We start from the raw sequence: 23,246 nt of genomic DNA on the forward strand, positions 1-23,246 counted from the left end.
GCATGCGTACATACTCTCACACACACATTTTAATGTGGAAAAGGTTTTTGGCAGTCACTGACATTTTTCCTACTATGCTCTCTAGACTTGTTGTCAACAAGATTAGTCAGCTTTGGTAAAATTTCCACTTTAGGGCTCCCACCTTTGCTACCACCAATGGGGCTGAAGTGGTGATAGTGGTAAGATAGATTTTTTTTTTAAAAAAAAGGCAGCGTAGAGAGAGCCTACATGCCGTTACAGATGTACTATTTCAAGTGGGGTGCTTATTTTCAAACAAAAGGCAGAATAAAGCCCTGAGTACATACAACAGCTGTTTTCTGTTGCAGCAATCCACAGTCATTACTAATCATAATTATAGAAGGTGTGTGTTATCACTGTCAGTTGTTTGCCTGATTAGCTGTAATTTCTTCATGTGCCTAGTGAGACATTTTTCTCTAATATGAACAGTCAGGGAATACAGAGCTCTCAAAGCCACACAGCAGAAATAATAAATATGGAATTCACACCGGAAGGATTTTTACAGAAACGCTTTGGATAATCTGTTTTTTCTAAATTATTCTCTTATATGGATTATTTTAAAAAACATTTAATCAAAATGGCACCATCAAGATTACAATTATAAGCCCTCAACCTACAATAAGATTTTTGTAGGTGTACCCTGGGGCATATTCAACCTTTAACAAAATGGTTATGCTGTACAAATATAGGCAACAATCCTACAAACAAGTGAGCACGTAACTTTACTCACATGAGTAGCTTTATTGATTTCATGTTTGCAGGATCAGGTTCTCATTTTCTGCTAAGTCTCTTTGTTATGAATAAGTCAGCAGCTGACAGTGCACAAACAACTTTCACTACATGCCTTTATCAAAATCCACTTGCTGTGTTATAGTCTAATAAAGTGATAATCCTTTTTATTCCCCACCTTTAGAGTCAGCCTCACAACATTACACTCCTGCAGCGGGTTCAGTTTCAGCGTTTCTCCAAGGTTGCTGCAGCCTGATGTTTGATGCTGCATTTCACAGCAAACACAGACACCATCACTGTCAAATTTAATCTGAAAAAAAGTAAAAAAATCAGAGAAATCAGAGAAAGCCAAACCTTTGTTCCAACCATCGTTATAACATTTATCTTCAACACAAGACGACACCAAGGAGTGACAACAATGTCCTTCTATTTGAAATATACAATTCATCATATAATCAGTGATACAGCTTGAAGCAGAATGACTTCTGTTGACCAGCAGAAGCTACAAAAATGAGAGTAGGTGAGAGAAAAATATTGTAGACAAGTAAGGTAGATAAAAGTAGCTGTATCTTTAAGGCCTTCTGTGGGCTGTTGAGAAAGGTTGTTTTTAGGAGGCAGAAAATTGTTTCTGTACTCTTCAGAGCCGGATCAAACCAGGAGAAATGAATTAAGTAAGTAAGTGTGAAAAACATGGGGGATAAAACAGGTGCAGGAAATATTGTGAGAAATCTTGATCAGAAATAAAATCACATTTAAATAACCAGGAAGATGATTGGAATAGAGGGAGGTAACATTATGAAAATAGAGACAGGAGAGAATGGAACATGAAGGGAAGGTGAAAGGCATACAATATTTTATATATATGTGTGTGAGGGAGAGTGTGTGCACACTGACCTCACTTTTAATTTATTTTTACTCTGAAAAAGTTTTACTTTCTCTTTTTTGTTTCAAGTTCTGTTTGTTTTGAAAACCCCTTTTTTTAAAAAATACAGTAAACGTTCAGCATCCTCAAATTTTAATTTTCACAAAGTTCTTTTTGTCTTTCTTTAATTATGTCTCCCCTTTATCTTGAGGCTTTAGAAGGCACTAAGCATTTCTGGTATCTGTTCTTTCAAGATTTTTATTAAAATGTGTTTTATTGAATGTACTGAACCCCAGTCAACATTTTAATTTTACTATGACTTTCTTTAAAATATGATTTATGTGAGCTTAAAACTGCAATATTTCCATTCAGCTCAATGGGAGGTTTATCCATATAAAAAGTGCAGAATTGGATTAATTATCCTCATTTTGATGTCTTTGTTCAAAAAAATAAAAACAGGACTGTGTTTTTCTATTGCCTTGCTATCATGATTTTCAGCCAAGATTTAACTCTATATGAATTTTTCCTCCGCTTACTAATATAAGCCTGTAGCCACTTGTATTTTTCTTAATTACACTTACACATTTAGATGCTCTCTCCTTTCCCATTTTAAGCCATTTTGTGCTGGTGCAGAGGATTCTAAGGATTGGTAGCAGGATATATTGCCATCTCCCTAGATCACTGGCTCAAACCCAGTCTGGGTCACTATTGAGTAAGAGTTATTACCATCAGATGGCAGTTCAATGGCCTATGTGAAATGAGCTTAGTGGTCTCAATTCCCAGATTTTCATAGTGGAAAAAACTGTGCCAAAACTGGCAGTAATTAGAAGCTTTAATGGGAGTCTGAGCAGAGGTCAGGGATTTAATGGGCCATGTAGACTGAATTAGTCAGGATGAGGCACAATAGCTGGAATAGTGTGGAAGAGACCGTATAGTGACCATCTGTGCTGTGTACCATGTACCATGGTGTCATAAATAGAAAGGGAAGGGTAAACCCCTTTAAAATCCCTCCTGGCCAGAGGAAATCTCCTCTCACCTGTAAAGGGTTAAGAAGCTAAAGGTAACCTCGCTGGCACCTGACCAAAATGACCAATGAGGAGACAAGATACTTTCAAAAGCTGGGAGGAGGGAGAGAAACAAAGGGTTTGTGTGTCTGTCTACATTTTGTCTTTGCCGGAGATAGACCAGGAATGAAGCCTTAGAACTTTTAGTAAGTAATCTAGCTAGGTATGTGTTAGATTATGATTTCTTTAAATGGCTGAGAAAAGAATTGTGCTGAATAGAATAACTATTTCTGTCTGTGTATCTTTTTTGTAACTTAAGGTTTTTGCCTAGAGGGGTTCTCTATGTTTTGAATCTAATTACCCTGTAAGGTATTTACCATCCTGATTTTACAGGGGGGATTTCTTATTTCTAATTACTTCTATTTTTATTAAAAGTCTTCTTGTAAGAAAACTGAATGCTTTTTCATTGTTCTCAGATCCAGGGGTTTGGGTCTGTGGTCACCCATGCAAATTGGTGAGGCTTTTTATCCAACATTTCCCAGGAAAGGGAGGGTGCAAGTGTTGGGAGGATTGTTCATTGTTCTTAAGATCCAACGGTCTGGGTCTGTAGTCACCTAGGCAAATTGGTGAGGCTTTTTACCAAACCTTGTCCAGGAAGTGGGGTGCAAGGTTTTGGGAAGTATTTTGGGGGGAAAGACGTGTCCAAACAGCTCTTCCCCAGTAACCAGTATTTGTTTGGTGGTGGTAGCGGCCAATCCAAGGACAAAAGGGTGGAATATTTTGTACCTTGGGGAAGTTTTGACCTAAGCTGGTAAAGATAAGCTTAGGAGGTTTTTCATGCAGGTCCCCACATCTGTACCCTAGAGTTCAGAGTGGGGGAGGAACCTTGACATGGTGGCATAGTGGTGGGATTAACCTGAAATCATTTTGAGATCCAGTTGAGATTTTTTTGAACTAGAAATACAGATTTTAAAAAAAAAGGAAGTCCAGAAGCTGCTGAAACTGAAAGCAGCTTGTTTTTCTCTGCTTTATGGCCAAGCAGAGACAAAAGGGGATTATCTTTGTGAATTGCAGGTTTTCTTTGCCTGGAGGCAGGGTACTTAACTCCTGCAGGGAAATTCACAGTCTTCCAACCCAGAGTTTTTTGTTTCCCTAAAAGTAAATAGAAGGAGGGGTGTTCTACCCATTTGCCTGGAGACAAAAGTGGCAGGGGTTTTTTTTTGGATTTTGATTTTTTACAAGGAGCACAAGTTTAAAAAGGAAACTTGTTTTTTCTTTGGGCTGGGTAAACAGGTTTCAAAGTAGTTGGAAGTTTTTGCTTTGATTTGGGCCCAGAGCAGAGACAAGGGAATTGTCTTTTTCTGTAGGCTGACAATCACTATCAGAGAATAGGTATTCTATTCCAGCACAGCAAAATTTTACAGCCAAGTTTTGTTTGTTTATTTCTAAGCCTCGGGTGTAAAGTTAGTTAAAAACAGAGAGGTTAGGATGACAGAATCCACAGCACAACAAAAGATGGAATTAGCCAGAGTTCAGGCTGAGGAAAAACAAAAGGAACATGAAAGACAGATAGAACTCATGCAGCTGGAAAAGGAGGTACAGGAGGCTGCCCACAGGAGGGAAATGGAGGCAAGGAAGCATGTGGAGGAGGAGAAGGAAAAAGAGAGGAAGCATGTGGAGGAGGAGAAGGAAAAAGAGAGGAAGCATGTGGAGGAGGAGAAGGAAAAAGAGAGGAAGCATGCACTGGAGATGGAGAAGGTAAAGGCTCAGCAGAATATACCAACAAACCCTAGCAATCCTTCTCCAGGTACCACTCCCCATCCCAGAAAGTTCCCCACCTACAAGGCAGGTGATGATACTGAGGCCTTCTTAGAAAACTTCGAAAGGGCCTGCCTTGGGTACAACATCTCTACTGACCAATACATGGTAGAGCTGAGGCCGCAGCTCAGTGGACCCTTAGCTGAGGTGGCAGCTGAAATGCCTAAAGAACACATGAACAAGTATGAACTGTTTAAATCCAAGGCGAGAGTCAGAATGGGGATAACACCCGAGCAGTCTCGTCGGAGGTTCAGAGCCCTAAGGTGGAAACCAGACGTGTCATTTACCCGACATGCCTACCACATTGTGAAACATTGGGATGCCTGGATATCCGGAGCAAGTGTTGAATCTCCAGTAAATTTGCCCTTCCTAATGCAAATGGAACAATTCTTAGAGGGTGTTCCTGAAGAAATAGAAAGGTACATCCTAGATGGGAAGCCCAAAACTGTAATCGAGGCAGGAGAGATTGGAGCCAGATGGGTGGAGGTGGCAGAGAAGAAAAAAACTGGTCGCAGTTGGAGCGGAGACCAGAAGGGACAACCCCAGGCCACACCCTATTACCGGGGGCCGCCCAAAGCCCCACCTACCTCCCAAAGAACCCTCCAGACCCCTTATCGTCCCACCACCCCGTTCTCCAGCAACCCTCCTCGCCCCAGTGACCCGTCAGCTGGACGATGTTTTAAATGTAACGAGCTGGGGCATGTAAAGGCCAACTGCCCCAAGAACCCCAACAGATTACAGTTCATTGCACCGGAATCGCACCAGAGGTCCACAGGCCCAGATACCTCCCAGATACCCTTGGAGCGGAGGGAAACTGTGAGTGTGGGCGGGAAGAAGGTCACCGCGTGGAGGGACACCGGAGCACAAGTGTCAGCTATCCATGCTTCCTTAGTGGACCCCAAGTTAATCAACCCAGAGATCCAAGTGACGATTCAACCCTTCAAGTCCAACTCTTTCGATTTGCCTACAGCCAAGTTGCCTGTCCAGTACAAGGGCTGGTCAGGAATGTGGACTTTTGCAGTCTATGATGATTATCCCATCCCCATGCTGTTGGGGGAAGACTTGGCCAATCATGTGAAGCAGGCCAAGAGGGTGGGAACGGTCACCCGCAGCCAGGCTAAACAAGCCGTGAGGCCTAGCTCTGTTCCGGAAACTTCTATCAGGACCCGGTCAGAGGTGATGGACCCGGACCCCAGGCCAATGTCTGCAACAGCAGTAGTGGATCCAGTCCCAGAGACCCAGATGGAACCAGTCCCAGAACCGGAACCAGCCGAACAACCAACACCAGACCCATTGCCAGCACTGAATCCAGTACTTGCAACCTCAACACCAGAGGGCCCCACCGACCCTGAACTGGCAGCAGCCGATAACCCGACACAAGAGGCTCAGCCGGAGCCTGAACCCCAACATAGTGCACCAGCGGAGAGCGGTTCACAGTCAACAGAAACAGCTCCATCCCCTATATCGCTTCCAGAGGGACCAAGCCTAGGTCCACAATCCAATGAGGAACTGATGTCTCCAGCATCGAGGGAACAGTTCCAGACCGAACAGGAAGCAGATGAAAGCCTCCAGAGAGCTTGGACGGCGGCACGGAGCAACCCACCGCCTCTCAGCTCTTCTAATCGATCCAGAGAATTAAAGGTTTGTCAGTTTACAGCCCAGGGAGGAGACGACGCTGAGTGGCCTGAAGGTATCTACTACGAAGGGAAATGTGCTGGTGGTGTGGAAGAGGTGAACCTCTCCATGACCCTTGGGCGTATGCAGCGACAGCAGATCCAGGAGCTGTGCACTAGCTACGCGCCAACGTTCTCAGCCACCCCAGGACTGACTGAACGGGCATACCACTCCATTGACACAGGTAATGCTCGCCCAATTAGAGTCCAACCTTACCGAGTGTCTCCTCAAGCTAAAACTGCTATAGAACGGGAGATCCAGGATATGTTACAGATGGGTGTAATCCGCCCCTCTGAAAGTGCATGGGCATCTCCAGTGGTTCTAGTTCCCAAACCAGATGGGGAAATACGTTTTTGCGTGGACTACCGTAAGCTAAATGCTGTAACTCGCCCAGACAACTATCCAATGCCACGCACAGATGAACTATTAGAGAAACTGGGACGGGCCCAGTTCATCTCTACCTTGGACTTAACCAAGGGGTACTGGCAGGTACCGCTAGATGAATCTGCCAAGGAAAGGTCAGCCTTCACCACACATCTCGGGCTGTATGAATTTAATGTACTCCCTTTCGGGCTGCGAAATGCACCCGCCACCTTCCAAAGACTTGTAGATGGTCTCCTAGCGGGATTAGGAGAATATGCAGTCGCCTACCTTGATGATGTGGCCATATTTTCGGATTCCTGGGCAGACCACCTGGAACATCTACAAAAAGTCCTTGAGCGCATAAGGGAGGCAGGACTAACTGTTAAGGCTAAGAAGTGTCAAATAGGCCTAAACAAAGTGACTTACCTTGGACACCAGGGGGGTCAAGGAACTATCAGCCCCCTACAGGCCAAAGTGGATGCTATCCAAAAGTGGCCTGTCCCAAAGTCAAAGAAACAGGTTCAATCCTTTTTAGGCTTGGCCGGTTATTACAGACGATTTGTACCGCACTACAGCCAAATCGCCGCCCCACTGACAGACCTAACCAAAAAGAAACAGCCAAATGCTGTGCAGTGGACCGAAAAGTGTCAGAAGGCCTTTAACAAGCTTAAAGCGACACTCATGTCTGACCCTGTACTAAGGGCCCCAGACTTTGACAAACCGTTCCTAGTAACCACAGATGCGTCCGAGCGTGGTGTGGGAGCAGTTTTAATGCAGAAAGGACCTGATCAAGAATTCCACCCTGTAGTGTTTCTCAGCAAAAAACTGTCTGAGAGGGAAAGCAACTGGTCAATCACTGAAAAAGAATGTTACGCCATTGTCTACGCTCTGGAAAAGCTACGCCCATATGTTTGGGGACGGCGTTTCCACCTGCAAACCGACCATGCTGCACTGAAGTGGCTTCACACCGTCAAAGAAAATAACAAAAAACTTCTTCGGTGGAGTTTAGCTCTCCAAGATTTTGATTTCGACATCCAACACATCTCAGGAGCTTCTAACAAAGTGGCTGATGCACTCTCACGTGAAAGTTTCCCAGACTCAACTGGTTAAAATCGTCCTTGAGATGTGGAAAATATTGTTAGTCTTTATGTACTTGGTAGCATATTTAGAGATGCATGTGTCTTATTAACTCTGTTTTCCTAGAGCTCCAGGAAGAAATCCCAGCCAGTGTTTCACCCTAGCTGAGATTTGGGGGGCGTGTCATAAATAGAAAGGGAAGGGTAAACCCCTTTAAAATCCCTCCTGGCCAGAGGAAATCTCCTCTCACCTGTAAAGGGTTAAGAAGCTAAAGGTAACCTCGCTGGCACCTGACCAAAATGACCAATGAGGAGACAAGATACTTTCAAAAGCTGGGAGGAGGGAGAGAAACAAAGGGTTTGTGTGTCTGTCTACATTTTGTCTTTGCCGGAGATAGACCAGGAATGAAGCCTTAGAACTTTTAGTAAGTAATCTAGCTAGGTATGTGTTAGATTATGATTTCTTTAAATGGCTGAGAAAAGAATTGTGCTGAATAGAATAACTATTTCTGTCTGTGTATCTTTTTTGTAACTTAAGGTTTTTGCCTAGAGGGGTTCTCTATGTTTTGAATCTAATTACCCTGTAAGGTATTTACCATCCTGATTTTACAGGGGGGATTTCTTATTTCTAATTACTTCTATTTTTATTAAAAGTCTTCTTGTAAGAAAACTGAATGCTTTTTCATTGTTCTCAGATCCAGGGGTTTGGGTCTGTGGTCACCCATGCAAATTGGTGAGGCTTTTTATCCAACATTTCCCAGGAAAGGGAGGGTGCAAGTGTTGGGAGGATTGTTCATTGTTCTTAAGATCCAACGGTCTGGGTCTGTAGTCACCTAGGCAAATTGGTGAGGCTTTTTACCAAACCTTGTCCAGGAAGTGGGGTGCAAGGTTTTGGGAAGTATTTTGGGGGGAAAGACGTGTCCAAACAGCTCTTCCCCAGTAACCAGTATTTGTTTGGTGGTGGTAGCGGCCAATCCAAGGACAAAAGGGTGGAATATTTTGTACCTTGGGGAAGTTTTGACCTAAGCTGGTAAAGATAAGCTTAGGAGGTTTTTCATGCAGGTCCCCACATCTGTACCCTAGAGTTCAGAGTGGGGGAGGAACCTTGACACATGGAGACAGCACTTTGATCTTTACTGCCATCTAAATTGCATATTGTATTTGTGTCATGATTAATATTTTGCCTCTTCCCAAATCGTCTTCTGCTGCTTGAATGACTGGCTGAACAAACTGAGATGGTCTCTGGCACTTATAGGAAATTGAAGTGTCCCATCTGAGGTCGGCAGTATAGCAGCATATTTAAACAGATTTCTTTCTTACCAGTTAGCTTTATTTTTTCTGCCTTCATACAAGGCTTGAATCATTCATCTCTTCTTAGTAGCTAGATGTTTTAAAATTTATATTTTACATCCAAGTTCAAGAAAGATACAGAGACAGAAAAAAGAGAAGAGAAAATGTGTGATCTCTCAGAGTAATTTGGTGTCTCTGCTTCAGTGATGCGGAACAGATAAGTAGTTGGGAGAGCAATACAAGACTATTATTTTGAAAAAAATAACGTTAAGTAAACAGGCTGATAAGTTAACATCATGCCATATATCAGAATAAAGGCATACTCCAGACAAATTGCTGTCTCAGTGGGTTTGAACTCTTGAACCTCTAGAATGCCCTCTAACCAGTGTAATTAGTCAGAATGCTTTTAAAAATGCAGAAAACATAAATTATACCATTTTCTAGTCACTCATGAGCAGAAGTGGATACAGCTTTCTGCTGCACCCTATGTAGCCTGGTCATGCCCTGAGTCATAAATACTGTAAATGAAACAAAGAAATAGCCAACTAAAATGGTGAGCGTCTTTTGTACTGATCCCTTGATTTCTATGTAACTTTTTTTTTTATAATCAGATTAGAATTTTATATGTGTAGCTTTTCCTCATAACATTTTAAACATGTTAAGATAGGTATTTCAATTCCTGTGAGTTTCTAATACTTTTTTTTAAACAAATGAATGAGATCTGATCTGTGTGTGGCTTTGTGGTATATGATCAGACAACCTTCAACTCTTCAATCCCATGATAAATACAAAATGTTGTTAAATCTGAGGAGGTCTTGCCTTTGAACTCCTCTGGGAATGTTGGAAATGGTGCTAGCTGTTAGATAACTACTACAGAACAGGTTTGAAATTCACACTTTGAATTTAGAGTTGTGTCAAATTCAGCAGTCACAAAGCTACAGCACACCTGCTATATTATCAAAGAGCATCCAGCGAAATCAATATGCTCTTCAGCTGGTAAAAAGTTTCTGTAACAAGGAAAATGCACTTTACACAAAGCTGTCCACACCAAGATCATTTATTCTCTGATACATGCTGTGTCTGTTCAATGAAAGGTAGTCACCCACACATCATGGTATGTATTTAACACTTCTAATGTGAAAAATAGATCCTAGGTCTACTTTTATCCCATGTAATGAACAGATATCACATAAACAAAGGCTGAAAAACAATATCTAAAGCTTCCTAACAAGAGTCCCACCTGTGACTGCTTCTCTATTCACTCTAAAATGTATCTTACAACTGTTTTGTATTGCATAGTACCTGTCCTTGTATCTTGCTAAAAATATTTTTAAAAGGTTTCTTAAATGCACAATGAAAACTGTTGAAATTAAGTTATCACCAACATATAGGGCTGCCCCCAAAAATACATCTGTAATTTTTACATGTGCAAATATATATATATTTGTGCAGCAAACAGAGTGCAATTGGTGGCTTTGCTTGTACAAAAAAGGAACAAATATCAGAGGCACATTTCTAGAGAGCCTTTGATAATCTGGCCCATTGTGCACAGCTATATACCTTTTCCTTTAAAAAGCGTTCATGAAGCAGTGATGCCAGAACTGGGGCCACCGCACTCCCACTTTTTGAAAATGGACGGGCCTGGCCCATCCACTTGTCACCACAGCAGACCCCACCCCCTTCCCCTCTTCTTCCCCGTGAGGCCCCACCCCCTGGCCAGGCCAGCAGCTGGTGGAGCCCCGGCAGTTGAGGGAGCCGGGCGGATCCTCCACCTGCCCGTGGTGCAGGGGTGCCGACAGGGCCGGTGTAACCACTAGGCAAACTAGGCGGCCACCTAGGGTGCCAAGATTTGGGGGCACCAAAAAGTGGTGCCCCAAATTGTTTTTTGCTTCATCCAAAATGGGAAGGGGCGCAGTTCGGTCCTTTCCCCAAGCCGCCTTCCCCCATAGCCGGGTCTCCCTCACTCTCTGTCTCTTCCACACACTACATTGGGCAGCTCTGTCCCATTCTGTGTGGAGGTTGCCTCATGGCAACCCAGCCGTGCACACAAGGAGGGTTCATCTTTGTTCCGTTCTCCTGCCAGGGAAAACCTCTGCCTGGGGCAAATAAGTCAAGGAGCTGGAATCAGAGGGCTTGGGAATCGCCCCCACGGGAAACTTCCAGCCTCTCTCTGCCGGGGAGAGCCACGGCAAGGCATGGCTGCTCGCACTTTATCACAAGCCCGTGCCCTGGACCCAAGGCAGGGTGCATCTTCTCACGGGCAAGCGGGGCTGGCTCTCCGGTGACCTGCCTCAGTTGCATTTCCCAGGCACTTCCCTTGTCCCTGGGGAGGGAGCGAGGGAGGAAAACGCTGGAGAGGAGGAGAAGAGAAGTCGACACAGCGATGGAAGGAAGGAGGGAGAGGACGCAGGGGACAGGGAACGTGGGGTCAGAAGGGGAGAGGTGGAGCACGCAAGGCTGACCCTCCAGGGTGCGCCTCTGTCCCCTGCCCTTTCCTCCCCCTGGTGCTCTGCTTCTCTCCATTCCAGCAGCGCTTCTGTCCCACCCCCACTCCTGCCTGGAGCTCCCCAACATGCCGTGAAGAGCCTCTCCAAAGCGAGCAAGCCGCTGAGGTCCCTGTGCCTTACCGCAGGCTTCCCCTCTCTCCGCCAGGGTGCTGCACTCCATCCCGCTTCGTGTCCAGCCCAGCCTCGCTGCTGTTGTGGCTGCATTCTTCCTGGGAGGGGCGTGTGTGTGTGTGTGTGTGTGTGTGTGAGTGAGTGATTGCCTGCCTGGGCTCCTCACCATGATGACACCTGAATTTGGTGATTTACGTGTAATCAACAGCACAAGTACTAACCACCACTGCCTCGCCTCACAATCCCTCTCCCCCTTCACCTCCCGGCTCCCCGGCGGAGCAAAGTTCTGCAGAGAGGCTGCGCTGCGTGGTTCTGAGCGCTCCCTTTGCTACTGCAGCTCTCTGGAGTGCAAGGTGGAAGTTTTGCCTAGGGCGCAAAATATCCTTGCACCAACCCTGGGTGCCGAGAGCAGCCCCCAGCCCATGTCCCCACCCAGCCCAGGGCAGGTGGAGAGTGCGTGACTCCGCGCCAGCTCCTCATAGCTGCCCATGTGGCTCTATGGGGGGGGCGGGGACAAGGCAGGGGGCTGCTTTTGGCCCCACCCTGGGCAGGAAGGGTGGGCTCCCAGGCTCCACTCTGGCTTGGCAGAGAAGAGAAGGAACATGGGCAGGCTTTGGGGGAAGAGGGGGAGAAGAGGAAGGGTGGGGGCCATTGCCCCCCCCACTTTTGGGAAGGCTCCAACACCCTTGTCATGAAGTGACCTTCTTAAGGCCAAAACAGCATTGCTAACTTCTATGTATTTTAGGATTTTATACTACTGCCGATCATCATAGTATCTGCGCACCTTCCTCATAAAATTGATAGCAGTAGTGAATTCCCAAGCGGACTTCATGGAGTCTCTGACACTTCTAACCTTTTTGGGGTCAAAACTCTGCTTGGGAGAGGATGAGGGCTTGGATGAGTTTTTTGGGGTGGATAGAAGGATGTGTCTTTCTTAGGCTGAATAGCCTTTCAAAGAGGAAGGTTTTGAACGTTTTCCTAAAGACGGTTAGATTCTGGATTCATCTACTCTCCTCGAAGTTTGTTTCACAGACAAATCCCTTTGGCTGAGAACGTTTTGTCTTCAGTGCTCTTGCACTACATCTTTGGCTTTGTGATCTGCATTGTTCATTTCCCATTTCAGCCCCTAACCCTCATTTTATTCCTCCCCTCTCACAGAGCACAACTGATTTTTTCTAATTACTCCCAGAATATATACGCTTTGGGCTCAACTGTGCAACCTCACCTTGAGGGGCAACTCTGTAGCGTGCATTAGATAGGCTTTAGCTGTAGTTATAGTTCCTTAAATATATTGGATCTTTAAGGAAACTTGGTTGGCGTTACTGTCAGAACTGATCAAGACCGTTTAAACCAGCAGGTAACTTTTAGCTAGAAGGGGATGAAAAAGACGAAAGGCTTCTCTGAAAGGAAAGGACATTGGGAACTTCAAGCACATTAAATGTACAAAAAAAAGAAAAATCTACAGTACAATTACATTATGACAAACTGACAAAGGCAAGGACATTCAAATTTTTTTGTCTGTCCTAATTTACTAAATTTTAGTATAGCCTCTACAAGAGTTTCAGAAAAGAGTTTGCTGTTACTGTATGTAGCACGTGTACTCCAACACCTCGCCACAACAGGGTGCGTTGGGGACAAAGTAACAACCCCTGCTCCATTGTTTTTCTCTCCATGTCACAAATCTTAATGATAATGCTTTATAGATTTTCTTATAAATCAATAATACACTGAGGCTGCCAGTGTTGAGCACAGTCCCCAAACCCTGAAACTCATGAGTGTGATATCCCACCAACAATTTATGATATTTTCCCATCCCATAAGCAGTCTGTTTCCTATAGAACTGCTGGATGTGGGTTCCTGCAGTACTCACCCACTGTGGCGACAGCTGTCAATATTTATATTGTCCTTCAGATGCTTAAATAGGGAGCATAAAAAAACTCCAGGACAAAATTGAAAGATGAAATACAAAAGTTCAAAAGTTGACAACACAACAGATAAATGCAGTGGGAGCCCTGCTTCTGATGTGTACTGTAGTATAACACATAAATAAGGCAGCCCTGGGCAGCAGATTTAATACAAACAAGAGGAAGTACTTTTTCACACAACACACAGTTAACCTGTAGAACTCATTACCATGGGATGTTGTGATGGCCAAAAGTATAACTGGGTTAAAAAATGAACTAGATAAGTTCACAGAGGATAGGTCCATCAATAACTATCAAGATGGTTCAGGGATGAAATCCCATCTTCGGGGCAACCTTAAGTCTCTGACTGCCCAGTTTTTTTCCAACCTTTCCACATAGGTCAGGTTTTCTAAATCTTTTATCATTTTTGTTCCTGTCCTCTGGACTCTCCAATGTGTCCACCTCCTTATTAAAACGTGGCACCACAGTACTCCAGGTGATGCCTCACCAGTGCCAAGTAGAGTGGGACAATTACCTCCCATCTCTTACATGTAACACCCCTGTTAATACACCAGAATATGAGACTTTTTCTCATCTGCATCATATTGTTGACTTATATTCAATTTGTGATCCACAGTACCAGCCAGATCCTTCTCAGCAATACTACTGCCTAGCCAATTATTTCACATTTTGTAGTTGTGTATTTGATTTTTCCTTCCTAAGTGAAGTACTTTAAACTTGTCTTTATTGAATTTCATCTTGTTGAATTCAGATCAATTCTCCAATTTGTCCAGATCGTTTTGAATTCTAATCATATCCTCCAAAGTGCTTGCAACCCCTCCCTGCTTGGTGTCATCTGCAAATTTTATAAGCACACTCTCCACTCCATTATCCAAGTTATTAATTAAAATATTGAATAGTAACAGACTCACATTTGACCCCTGCAGGATTCCATTAGATACACCTTTCCAGGTTGACATTGAACTATTGATAACTACTCTTTTAACGTGGTCTTTCAACCAGTTGTGCACCCACTGGTAGTAATTTTATGCTGACCACATTTCCCTAGTTTGCTTATGAGAATGTTGTGTAAGACTGTCAAAAGCCTTATGAAAATCAAGATATATCACATCATCTGCTTCCCTTGGTTCATTAGGCCAATAAGAAGGAAATCACATTTGTCTGGCATGATTTGTTCTTGACAAATCCATGCTGGTTATTCCTTATAATCCTATTCTCCTCCAGATGCTTACAAACTGATTGTTTAATAATTTGTTCCAGTATCTTTCCAGGTATTAACGTGAGTCTGACTGGTCTATAATTCCCTGGGTCCTCTTTGCTCCTCTTTTTAAAGACAAGTTCTATGTTTGCCTTTCTCTAGTCATATAGGACCTCATCTGAGGTCCCTAGGATGAATTTCAACCTTGCCTGCCAACTCGAATACAACTGACCTACTAAATATTCTTCTAGCACAGTGGTTCTCAAACTGTGGGTCGGGACCCCAAAGTGGGTTGTGATCCCATTTTAATTAGGCTGGCATTAGACTTGCTGGGTGGCGGGGCTCAGGCTATAGGCCTGAAGCCCTTCGTCTTTGGTCCCCCCACCTGGGGTTGTGGGGCTCAGGTAAGCTCAGGCTTTGGTCACCCCTCCTGAGGTCATGTAGTAATTTTTGTTGTCAGAAGGGGGTCACAGTGCAATGAAGTTTGAGAACCCCTGTTCTAGCATGATAGGGTGCCAGTCTCAGCTGGGGTCTCTGGGCACTACTAGAATACAAATAATAGGCAACCCACAATGGGAGATTGACAACACCGAGAGAGTACCAGATTCTGGATGATAGTGAACGGCTATAAGTTTGATTGAGGACCTAGGGCAGTATGTTAAAAAAACCACAATGAGTAAGTTAGTTATGCCCAACAACAACAAAAAGCTATACAGCATGTAGCAGTGGTGGAAAGTGGATAAAATAATCAAATCTTGGGCCACAGCATCTATTGATGTAAAATTACTACCAGAGCTAACATTGTGTGTGTGAAAGAAAGTTTCCAAAAGCACTGGAATTATGTTTCTCAAACACATGTTAATGAAGGGATAGAGCATACAGCTGCTATGTGCACATGGAGCTCCCACTGACTTCAAGTGAGGTTCTAAAAACAGTGCAGCTGCAGGAAACTTTTTTCCCAATTAAGTTTTCATAATCGACATTAAAATCTATGATGGTAGTTTTGTTAGCGCGTTGTGTTACTGACATGTAGTACAAACAACATAAAAAGTAGCCATAGATGCTAATGATCTCAAAATGCTAACATGTGGTGTATAGTAAAATTTCTCATATTTATGTGAAAATATATTACGTAGATTACAATTCTTACTGCATTGCCTTAAACACTGAGGAAGTCCCTCATTTGTCATTTCTCAGTTAAACGAAAGTTGTTGTTGTTGTTTTAAAAACAATTCCCTTCTCCGAGAAGCTCTTTTAAAGTTAAAATCCACTATAAAGAAACTTTACTATATTATTTTTAAACCACCCATATGTATTCAAGGCTTTGCAGCAATGATCCCTGTGGAAAAATTCAGCAACACCTCAGCTGTTCTGCGAGAACTCCTTTTGCTGTAAAAATGAATAAGCCTGACAGAAATATGTCAAGTCAAGATGAGCATTTATTTGCCTTGTGCTTTGAGACTACTGTACTTGCCAGCACCCTGTGAACACCAGAGTGTGATTCAGAGCATTAGCTTATTATTTCCCTCATTGATTCTATTTTAAGAAACTGCATACATAAGTGATTCTGAACCTGACATTTGCACTAAACTACCACTTGAAAGTTCACTACCATGTTTTAATCTTGTAGTTAGAATATCATTTAAAAGGAATTAATGTTTGTTAATCAAACCTACAAAAAGTACAATTTAAAGACTGATCTTTGCTCCTCACAACTAGCTGATACCACTATTACAGTAAGTCTAGAGCTTACAAGTGCTGTCATCCTCCAAAGTGGCAGAGTTTAAAGGACCTAAAGCACTATGTTAATTAATATCAGCACTCAAAGTGACGAGATGCAGGTTTGCATTATATCTACACTATTAAACTATTACAGAGTTGCACTTCACCAATTTGGAATGAAATCCTGCAGCTCTTAATTACATAAATAATCCTATTGATTTCAATGGAACTGCTCCGATGAGTAAGGTTTGCATACACATACCGTGACTGAAATACGACTTTGCTGATTAAACTAAACTAAATAAGTAGGGTCTGTTACATGAACTATTATTATCATCATAATTATAATATGGCAAATAGAAAGTAACAGCAAAGATGATTTGTCCTACTTCTATAAAGCACAAATGGGGCAACTTCTATGAAAAGCTACTGATTAGAACTTCATCTCAGACATGAAGACTGGCTACTGATAACCAGCAACTTTATTTCAGCCTCTTCCATCATCTTCACAGTTCCTCATGCTGGAGGGAAGCCTGAACAGGAGATGTAGGAGTGCAAAGTCGGTTGGCTTTTTAGATAAATTTCTCCTTCTTTCATACTTTGGTGTTAGTAGCTAAGGGCATCCTCTTGGCAATTTAAAGGTTTATTGGTTAAAGAGTGAGAAAAGGTGTTAGGATCCCCAGATTATATTCCTGGCTCTGTCACTGATTTGCTATAGGAACCAAACTTCCCTTCGAATTCTTCCATATGGGCAGAGGGCTCTAACCTTCCTCCTAGGAAGAGGTCACATGAGCTGCACCTACTAAACCAGATAATCTCTGGGGATCCATTAGAGGCATGGAGCATTCATGTGTAGGACACTTGCCTCTATTCCTCTTCCTGCTCTCTGCAGCCCCTTTAGAACCACAGCTTCTTTAGCAGCCATGCTGTCAGGGATTCCCTGACTGCTGGTTGCCCCTAGGGTGTCTTTGGAGAGTAACTCCACAATGGGGAGCAGGAAGCTACTCAAACTCTGCATGTAGGGTTGCCAGGTGTCCAGTTTTCAACCGGAACGCCCGGTCGAAAAGGGACTCCGGCAGCTCCAGTCAGCACCGCTGATTGGGCAGTTAAAAGTCCAGTTGGTGGTGCTGCAGGTCTAAGGTAGGATAGTCCCTACCTGTCCTAGCACTGCGCTGCCAACAGGTCCGTCTCCTACGCAGGGGGGCCACGGGGCTCTCCGTGCTGCCCCCACCCCAAGCACCGGCTCTGCACTCCCATTGGCCAGGAACCACAGCCAATGGGAGCTGGGGGGGCGGTGCCTGTGGGTAAGAGCAGCGTGCGAAGTCTCCTGGCCCCTCTGCCTAGGAGCCAGACCTGCTGGCCGCGTCTGGGGTGCAGCGCTGTGCCAGGAGAGGCAGGGAGTCTGCCTTAGCCCCGCTGCGCCACTGACCAGCCGCCACTCAAGGTAAGCCTGTGCCCCAATCCCGAGCCCCTGCCCCAGCCCTGAGCCCCCCCCCCCAAACTTGGAGGCCCCTCCTGCACCCCAAACGCCTCATCCCCAGCCCCACCCCAGAGCCTGCACCCCCAGCTGGAGACTCACCCCCCCACACCCCAACCCCCTGCCCTAGTCCAGAGCCCCCTCCTATACCCTGAACCCCTCATCCCTGGCCTCACCCCAGAGCCTGAACCCCCAACCCAGAACCCGTACCCCCTCCTGCACTCCAACCCCCTGCCTCAACCTGCAGCCCCCTCCTGCACTCCAAATCCCTCAGCCCCACCCCCCAGCCCATGGCCCCTCCCATAGCCCAAGCCCTTGCCTCAACCCACTGCCCCTCCCACATTCAGAATCCCCTGGTCCCACCCCCGAGCCTGGAGCCCCCTCTTGCACCCAAAACCCCCCAGCCCCACCCCAGAGCCCGCACCCCCAGCCGGAGCCCTCACCCCCTCCTGCACCCCAACTCCCAGTCCCAGCCCAGAGCCCCCTCTCACACCCATAACCCCTAATTTCTGGCCCCACCCTGGAGCCCGCATCCCTAGTTAGAGCCTTCACCCCCTCCCGCACCCCAAGCCCCTCCCCCAGCCCAGTGAAAGTAAATGAGGGTTGGGGAGAGCGAGCCACCGAAGGGGGGGAAATGTAGTGAGCAGGGGAAGGGACCTTAGGGAAAGGGTGGGGTAGGGTGTTCAGTTTTGTACGATTAGAAAGTTGACAACCCTATCTGCATGCAGTAACTTATGCTAGTTTTTCCTTCATTTTTTTTCTCCAGGGCAGTAGGGGGACATCTGACAGAACCCAGCTTTCCCCCAACCTATGCAGCCAGAACACACAGAAACCCAAGGGAAGTGCTTCTACTTGGAAAATGGGGAACACTCTAGTGAAATGGCACTTCCCAGTTTTGTTAGATTCTGCAGCAGCGGAGTAGAGAATCTGGGAAATCCATGCTAAGAGGTTACATTTAAAATGATGTCTAAGGCACAACACAAAACAGTCTATTCATTGATACTGCCATTAAGTAATTGTATTGGGGTGGTTTCATTTGTCTGGGATTGTGTTACTAAAAGGACAATGAAAATATCTTTGTAAATTTTTCTTTTGAGTTCCAACTATCAGGTCTAAGCCAGATTTAAATAGTCCAACGATACCCTTGTTTTATCTCACAGCTTGGAGTTTGCATTCTAGGGTCAAATTTTAAAAATTATTTAGATGCCTGAAGATGCAGATAGGTGCCTAGTGGGATTTGCAAAAGTGCCTACATGCCTAACTCCCAGCAGTCACTTTTTGATATCTAAAAGTTAAAGCTGTTAACGCAGAAAAGACACTGACTCTGCAACGGAAGGTACTATCTGAACACCATAAAGTTTTCCCTATACTTCTCAAATTAACATCCTCAGGTTGGCTGCATACAATTATCACTCCCATCTGCATTCAAGTGTAGGTAAACACTAACTGTAGTTTTCATCTTCCTAGAACTCAAGCTCTGGCTACGCAAGTTTTCAATTGCAGTGCATGGCATCAATATGGGTCCCCTAAAATGTAGCTTCAAGTTTCAGGTTAGAACCCAAAAAGTCAAAGTAAACTCAGATGGAAATCCAAGCTTCCCAATGAACTTAAAAGTAAAATTCAGATACTTTTAAAACAAAATCATAAAGCCACCTCGGTTTGCTAGAAAGGTAAAATTTTGTTTTGCGCTCCATAACAAAAGCCCAAACCTGGTGAACTGTGTACTTTAAGGTTTTTGGCCAACATTTTGCACTGCTCTAGATGCAGTAACATCCTTATATCTCTACTGGCATAATGACCAAGAGATGGCGATCCCCAGACTGAGATATTTTACATGGCACTGTAGTGTCCTTTGGTTATTCTTTCTTTATATTTTAATTTAATTTAAAAGATTGCAGTTGCACAAAACAGACCTCTCCTAAAAATATTAGTAAAAGCTCTTTCATGCTGCAATTCTTTGATGACAGCATGACATTCAACTCAGCAGAATGTACAAATATATAAAAAGTCAAATAAAAGAGATGGAGCCAAAATAGAAGATTATTAAAACATTTCGGGGCTCAGACTAAACTAAAAAAAATGCTGCGAAATATCTCATTTTTCCTAAAATAAGATTAAATATAAGGGAATCAATATATGGCAACAGAGGGAAGTTTATTCGTTATCATTGCAATGATATTCTGGAAATTTAAGGTAAAACATTTTGTCCTAAGAAAAGCTGTAAATTTACTGTATCAAAAGCAGCAAGAAAGGTGAATGATAATATGAATACAGTAGAACCTCCGAGTTATGAATACCAGAGTTACAAAATAACCCGTCAACCACACACCTTATTTAGAACTGGAATTTTGCAATCAGGCAGCAGCAGAGACCAAAAAACAAAAAAAGAAAAGAAAAAAGCAAATACAGTACAGTACTGTTTTAAACGTAAACTACTAAAAAAATAAAGGGAAAGTTTAAAAAAAGATTTGACATGATAAGGAAACTGTTTCTGTGCTTGTTTCATTTACATTAAGGTGGTTAAAAGCAGCAATTTTCTTCTGCATAATAAAGTTCCAAAGCTGTATTAAGTCAATGTTCAGTTGTTAACTTTTGAAAGAAAAACCATAACATTTTGTTCAGAGTTATGAACAACCTCCATTCCTGATTTGTGTAACATTGAGGTTCTATTGTATTAATTTGCCTAGAATACACATCTTTTTATGGAATAAAGGAAAACATCATTAGAAGATTAAACAGCCTAAGTCATAAAGTAAACTAGAACTCATTTAAAATGAAGTTGGAATAACTTTTTCCTCACTGTGTGTCTCATAAAACAAAGCGGGAAAGTACAGAACAGAGGACTGCTGATAGTTTCCATCTGAGATTATTCCTAAAATACACAAGAGAAGGTTCAACGCTATAACTACTCCTTTCTGCATTTGCCAGCAGTCTTGGTTTTGTATGTTGGGTTAGAGTGCCATCACACCATGTAAACAGATGCATGGTCGCTGATGATATAGACTTTACATTGGGAGCCTAATTCTTAAACACGGACACCTTATTAGGACATTCAAATTCCAGATTTGGTTGCCCAACTGTTTAGGCACCTTTATCCTCTTTATTACTGATTTCTGTATAGAATATGGGATTTGAACTTCCTATAAGGACACCTACATTTGAAAATTAGAATCTGTACACCCCCACCTACATAAAAGAACACTATTAAGGTTGAAAAATCAAGCACTCAGAGGTTGGGAAATGCTAAAATTAAGGTTGCCTGTGCCACCTTAATTCAGCCCCCTTGTACATATGCATTATGACAGTTTTTAATTACTTGATCAAATACTATTTTTCCCTGTCTCATTCAGGATGTAAGATGAATGGTGCCCACTTAATGAGCAGATATTCAATGGTTTATTTTTTTGTCCTCATTGTTCAGTGTGGCCTTCTTCATTAATTACTGCAAATGCTGCTCTAAAGACAGAATTATTAATTTCTTCGTGGGCTCATTTCTAGCACTTATCACTATGGTGTCTGAGTACTTCACAAACATTAATGTATCTCTGCAAAACCTCTGTGAGCTGAGAGGGTGGTATTATCCCCATTTTACCAACAGGAAGCTGAAGCAGAGAGAGATTAAAGTCAAAAGTATCCACAAACGTTGGGAGCCCAATGAGAGACTCCCAAGGCCTGATTTTTCAGAGTACTTAGCATTATATAGCGTTCATATGCTCAAAGCACAGTTCCCACTGACTGCAGTTGCAGTTATGAGTGCTCAACACCTGTAGAATTCAGGCTGCAGAGCCCCAAGCTGGGCACTGAGGAAATATGGAACATGCAACTAGGGACCACCTGTGAAAAGTTTGGTTTATGTGACTTGCTTAGCATCACACAAAAAATCTGTGGCAAAGGCAGAAACAGAATCCAATTCTCCAGGGCAGCATTTAATTGCCTTAACTATGAGACTCCTTTTTCTTCCTGCCTCAATCCAAGTTTTAGTCTGACTTCCCCTCTGCCCGGTGAGCACTCGACCCACCCCATCCCGCCTCTGCACCACCCTGGCCCCGCCTCCATTTCACTCCTTCCCCAAAGTCCCCACCCCCTTCCCACCCCCATCCCCCAAGTCCCCAGCCCTTCTCTGCCTCCTCCCCTGAGCGTGCCATGTCCCCACTCGTTCCCACCCCTTCCCCTCCCTCCTGGAAAGTCTTAAGTGCCTCCAAACAGCTGTTAGGCAGTGGGGGTGGGTAGGAAGCACTGGGAGGGAGAGGGAGGAGTGGGGATGTGGCACGCTGAGGGGGCGGAAAGGGGCGAGTTGGGGGGAAAGCTTGGCTGCCGGTGGGTGCGGAACACCTGCTAATTTTTCCCCCGTGGGTGCTCCAGCCCCGGAGCACCCACAGAGTCAGTGCCTATGCCTCAATCCCCTCATAATTTGCTACACAGCTTCCAACTTCTGCAACAAATGAGGCAGACAATAGCCTCCTTTATTCATCCTCATAGAGGGTCCATCTTGTGCACTCAATGAGGCAGGGGGTCCTGTGAAAAACAGTACGTGAGCATGTAATTAAAGGGTGTACCATAATGCATAAACACAAGGAGGTCAAATTAAGATTACACTGTCAACCTTAATTCAGGCACGTCCTAACTTCTTAGTGGTTCACTTCAGAAGTGTAATAAGGGTCTTCTAATGTAATTTTTGTTTATAAGTGTACACACACACAGTAGATTCTGCTGAATAGCAACCCCATTAATTACACCTTTTTGTTAATGGAAACATTCTGCCAGGAACAGATACTGTCCAATAGATGTGTTAATTGGTCTAGATGTCAACAGGCATCTGGCTCTTGACAATATTTTTGGGGAAAGTCCTGGCCGCAGGCAGGTTTGCAAGGCTGCAGTCAGGAATGGAAGCTCTGGGATGTATGAAGCCTGGGCTCTAGGGATGCTGCGGGCAGGCTAGCTGCTAACTGGATGCCACAGCTTTCCGCAAGAAGCGGGCACAGTACCTCTCTGTGCACTCTCCATACTGGGTCCCATCCTGGTACCAGGGTTTGGCACATCTTTGGGTCCTTGCTCCCCATGGAAAGCCCCAGATGCAAGCAGGTTTATGGGGCTGCAGCCAGGAAAGCAAGCGCTGGGAATCCTGGGATGTGCCTAACTCAGGCCACTGGTGCCAGGACAAGACGAAGCCTGGAGAATGCAGAGAGGGGTACCATGCAGCCTCAGTGCTTCCTTCCCTGCAGCCTTGCAAACCTGCCTACAGCCAGAGCTTGGCATATCCCAGTACCTCCTTCTCTTGCTGCAACCCCAGAAGGCAGGTTTGTGGAGCTGCAGCATCAGAAGGAAGTTCTGGGACTTGCTGAGCTATAGCTGCAGACAGGTTTGTGAGGCTACAGCCAGGGAAGGATATTCTTGGGCTGTATGGTACCTCTCCATACGCACACTGTGTTGTATCCTGCTCCGGCACTAAGGGCCCAGGCTTTGCACGTCCCA

At 44.3% G+C, this 23,246-nt stretch overlaps 1 protein-coding gene across 2 annotated transcripts in view; it reads right to left on the reverse strand.

The window, feature by feature from the left end:
- ENTREP2 (endosomal transmembrane epsin interactor 2) overlaps positions 1 to 23,246 on the reverse strand; it is a 391,860-nt gene that overhangs the window by 90,750 nt on the left and 277,864 nt on the right. For both annotated transcript variants that reach the window (XM_074966203.1, XM_074966202.1), the window contains one exon: positions 926 to 1,057. In XM_074966203.1, coding sequence (XP_074822304.1) covers positions 926 to 1,057 — 132 coding nt within the window. The remainder of the gene's footprint in view (positions 1 to 925; positions 1,058 to 23,246) is intronic.

The sequence above is a fragment of the Natator depressus genome, chromosome 10 (assembly GCF_965152275.1).
Source record: "Natator depressus isolate rNatDep1 chromosome 10, rNatDep2.hap1, whole genome shotgun sequence".
NCBI lineage: Eukaryota > Metazoa > Chordata > Testudines > Cheloniidae > Natator > Natator depressus.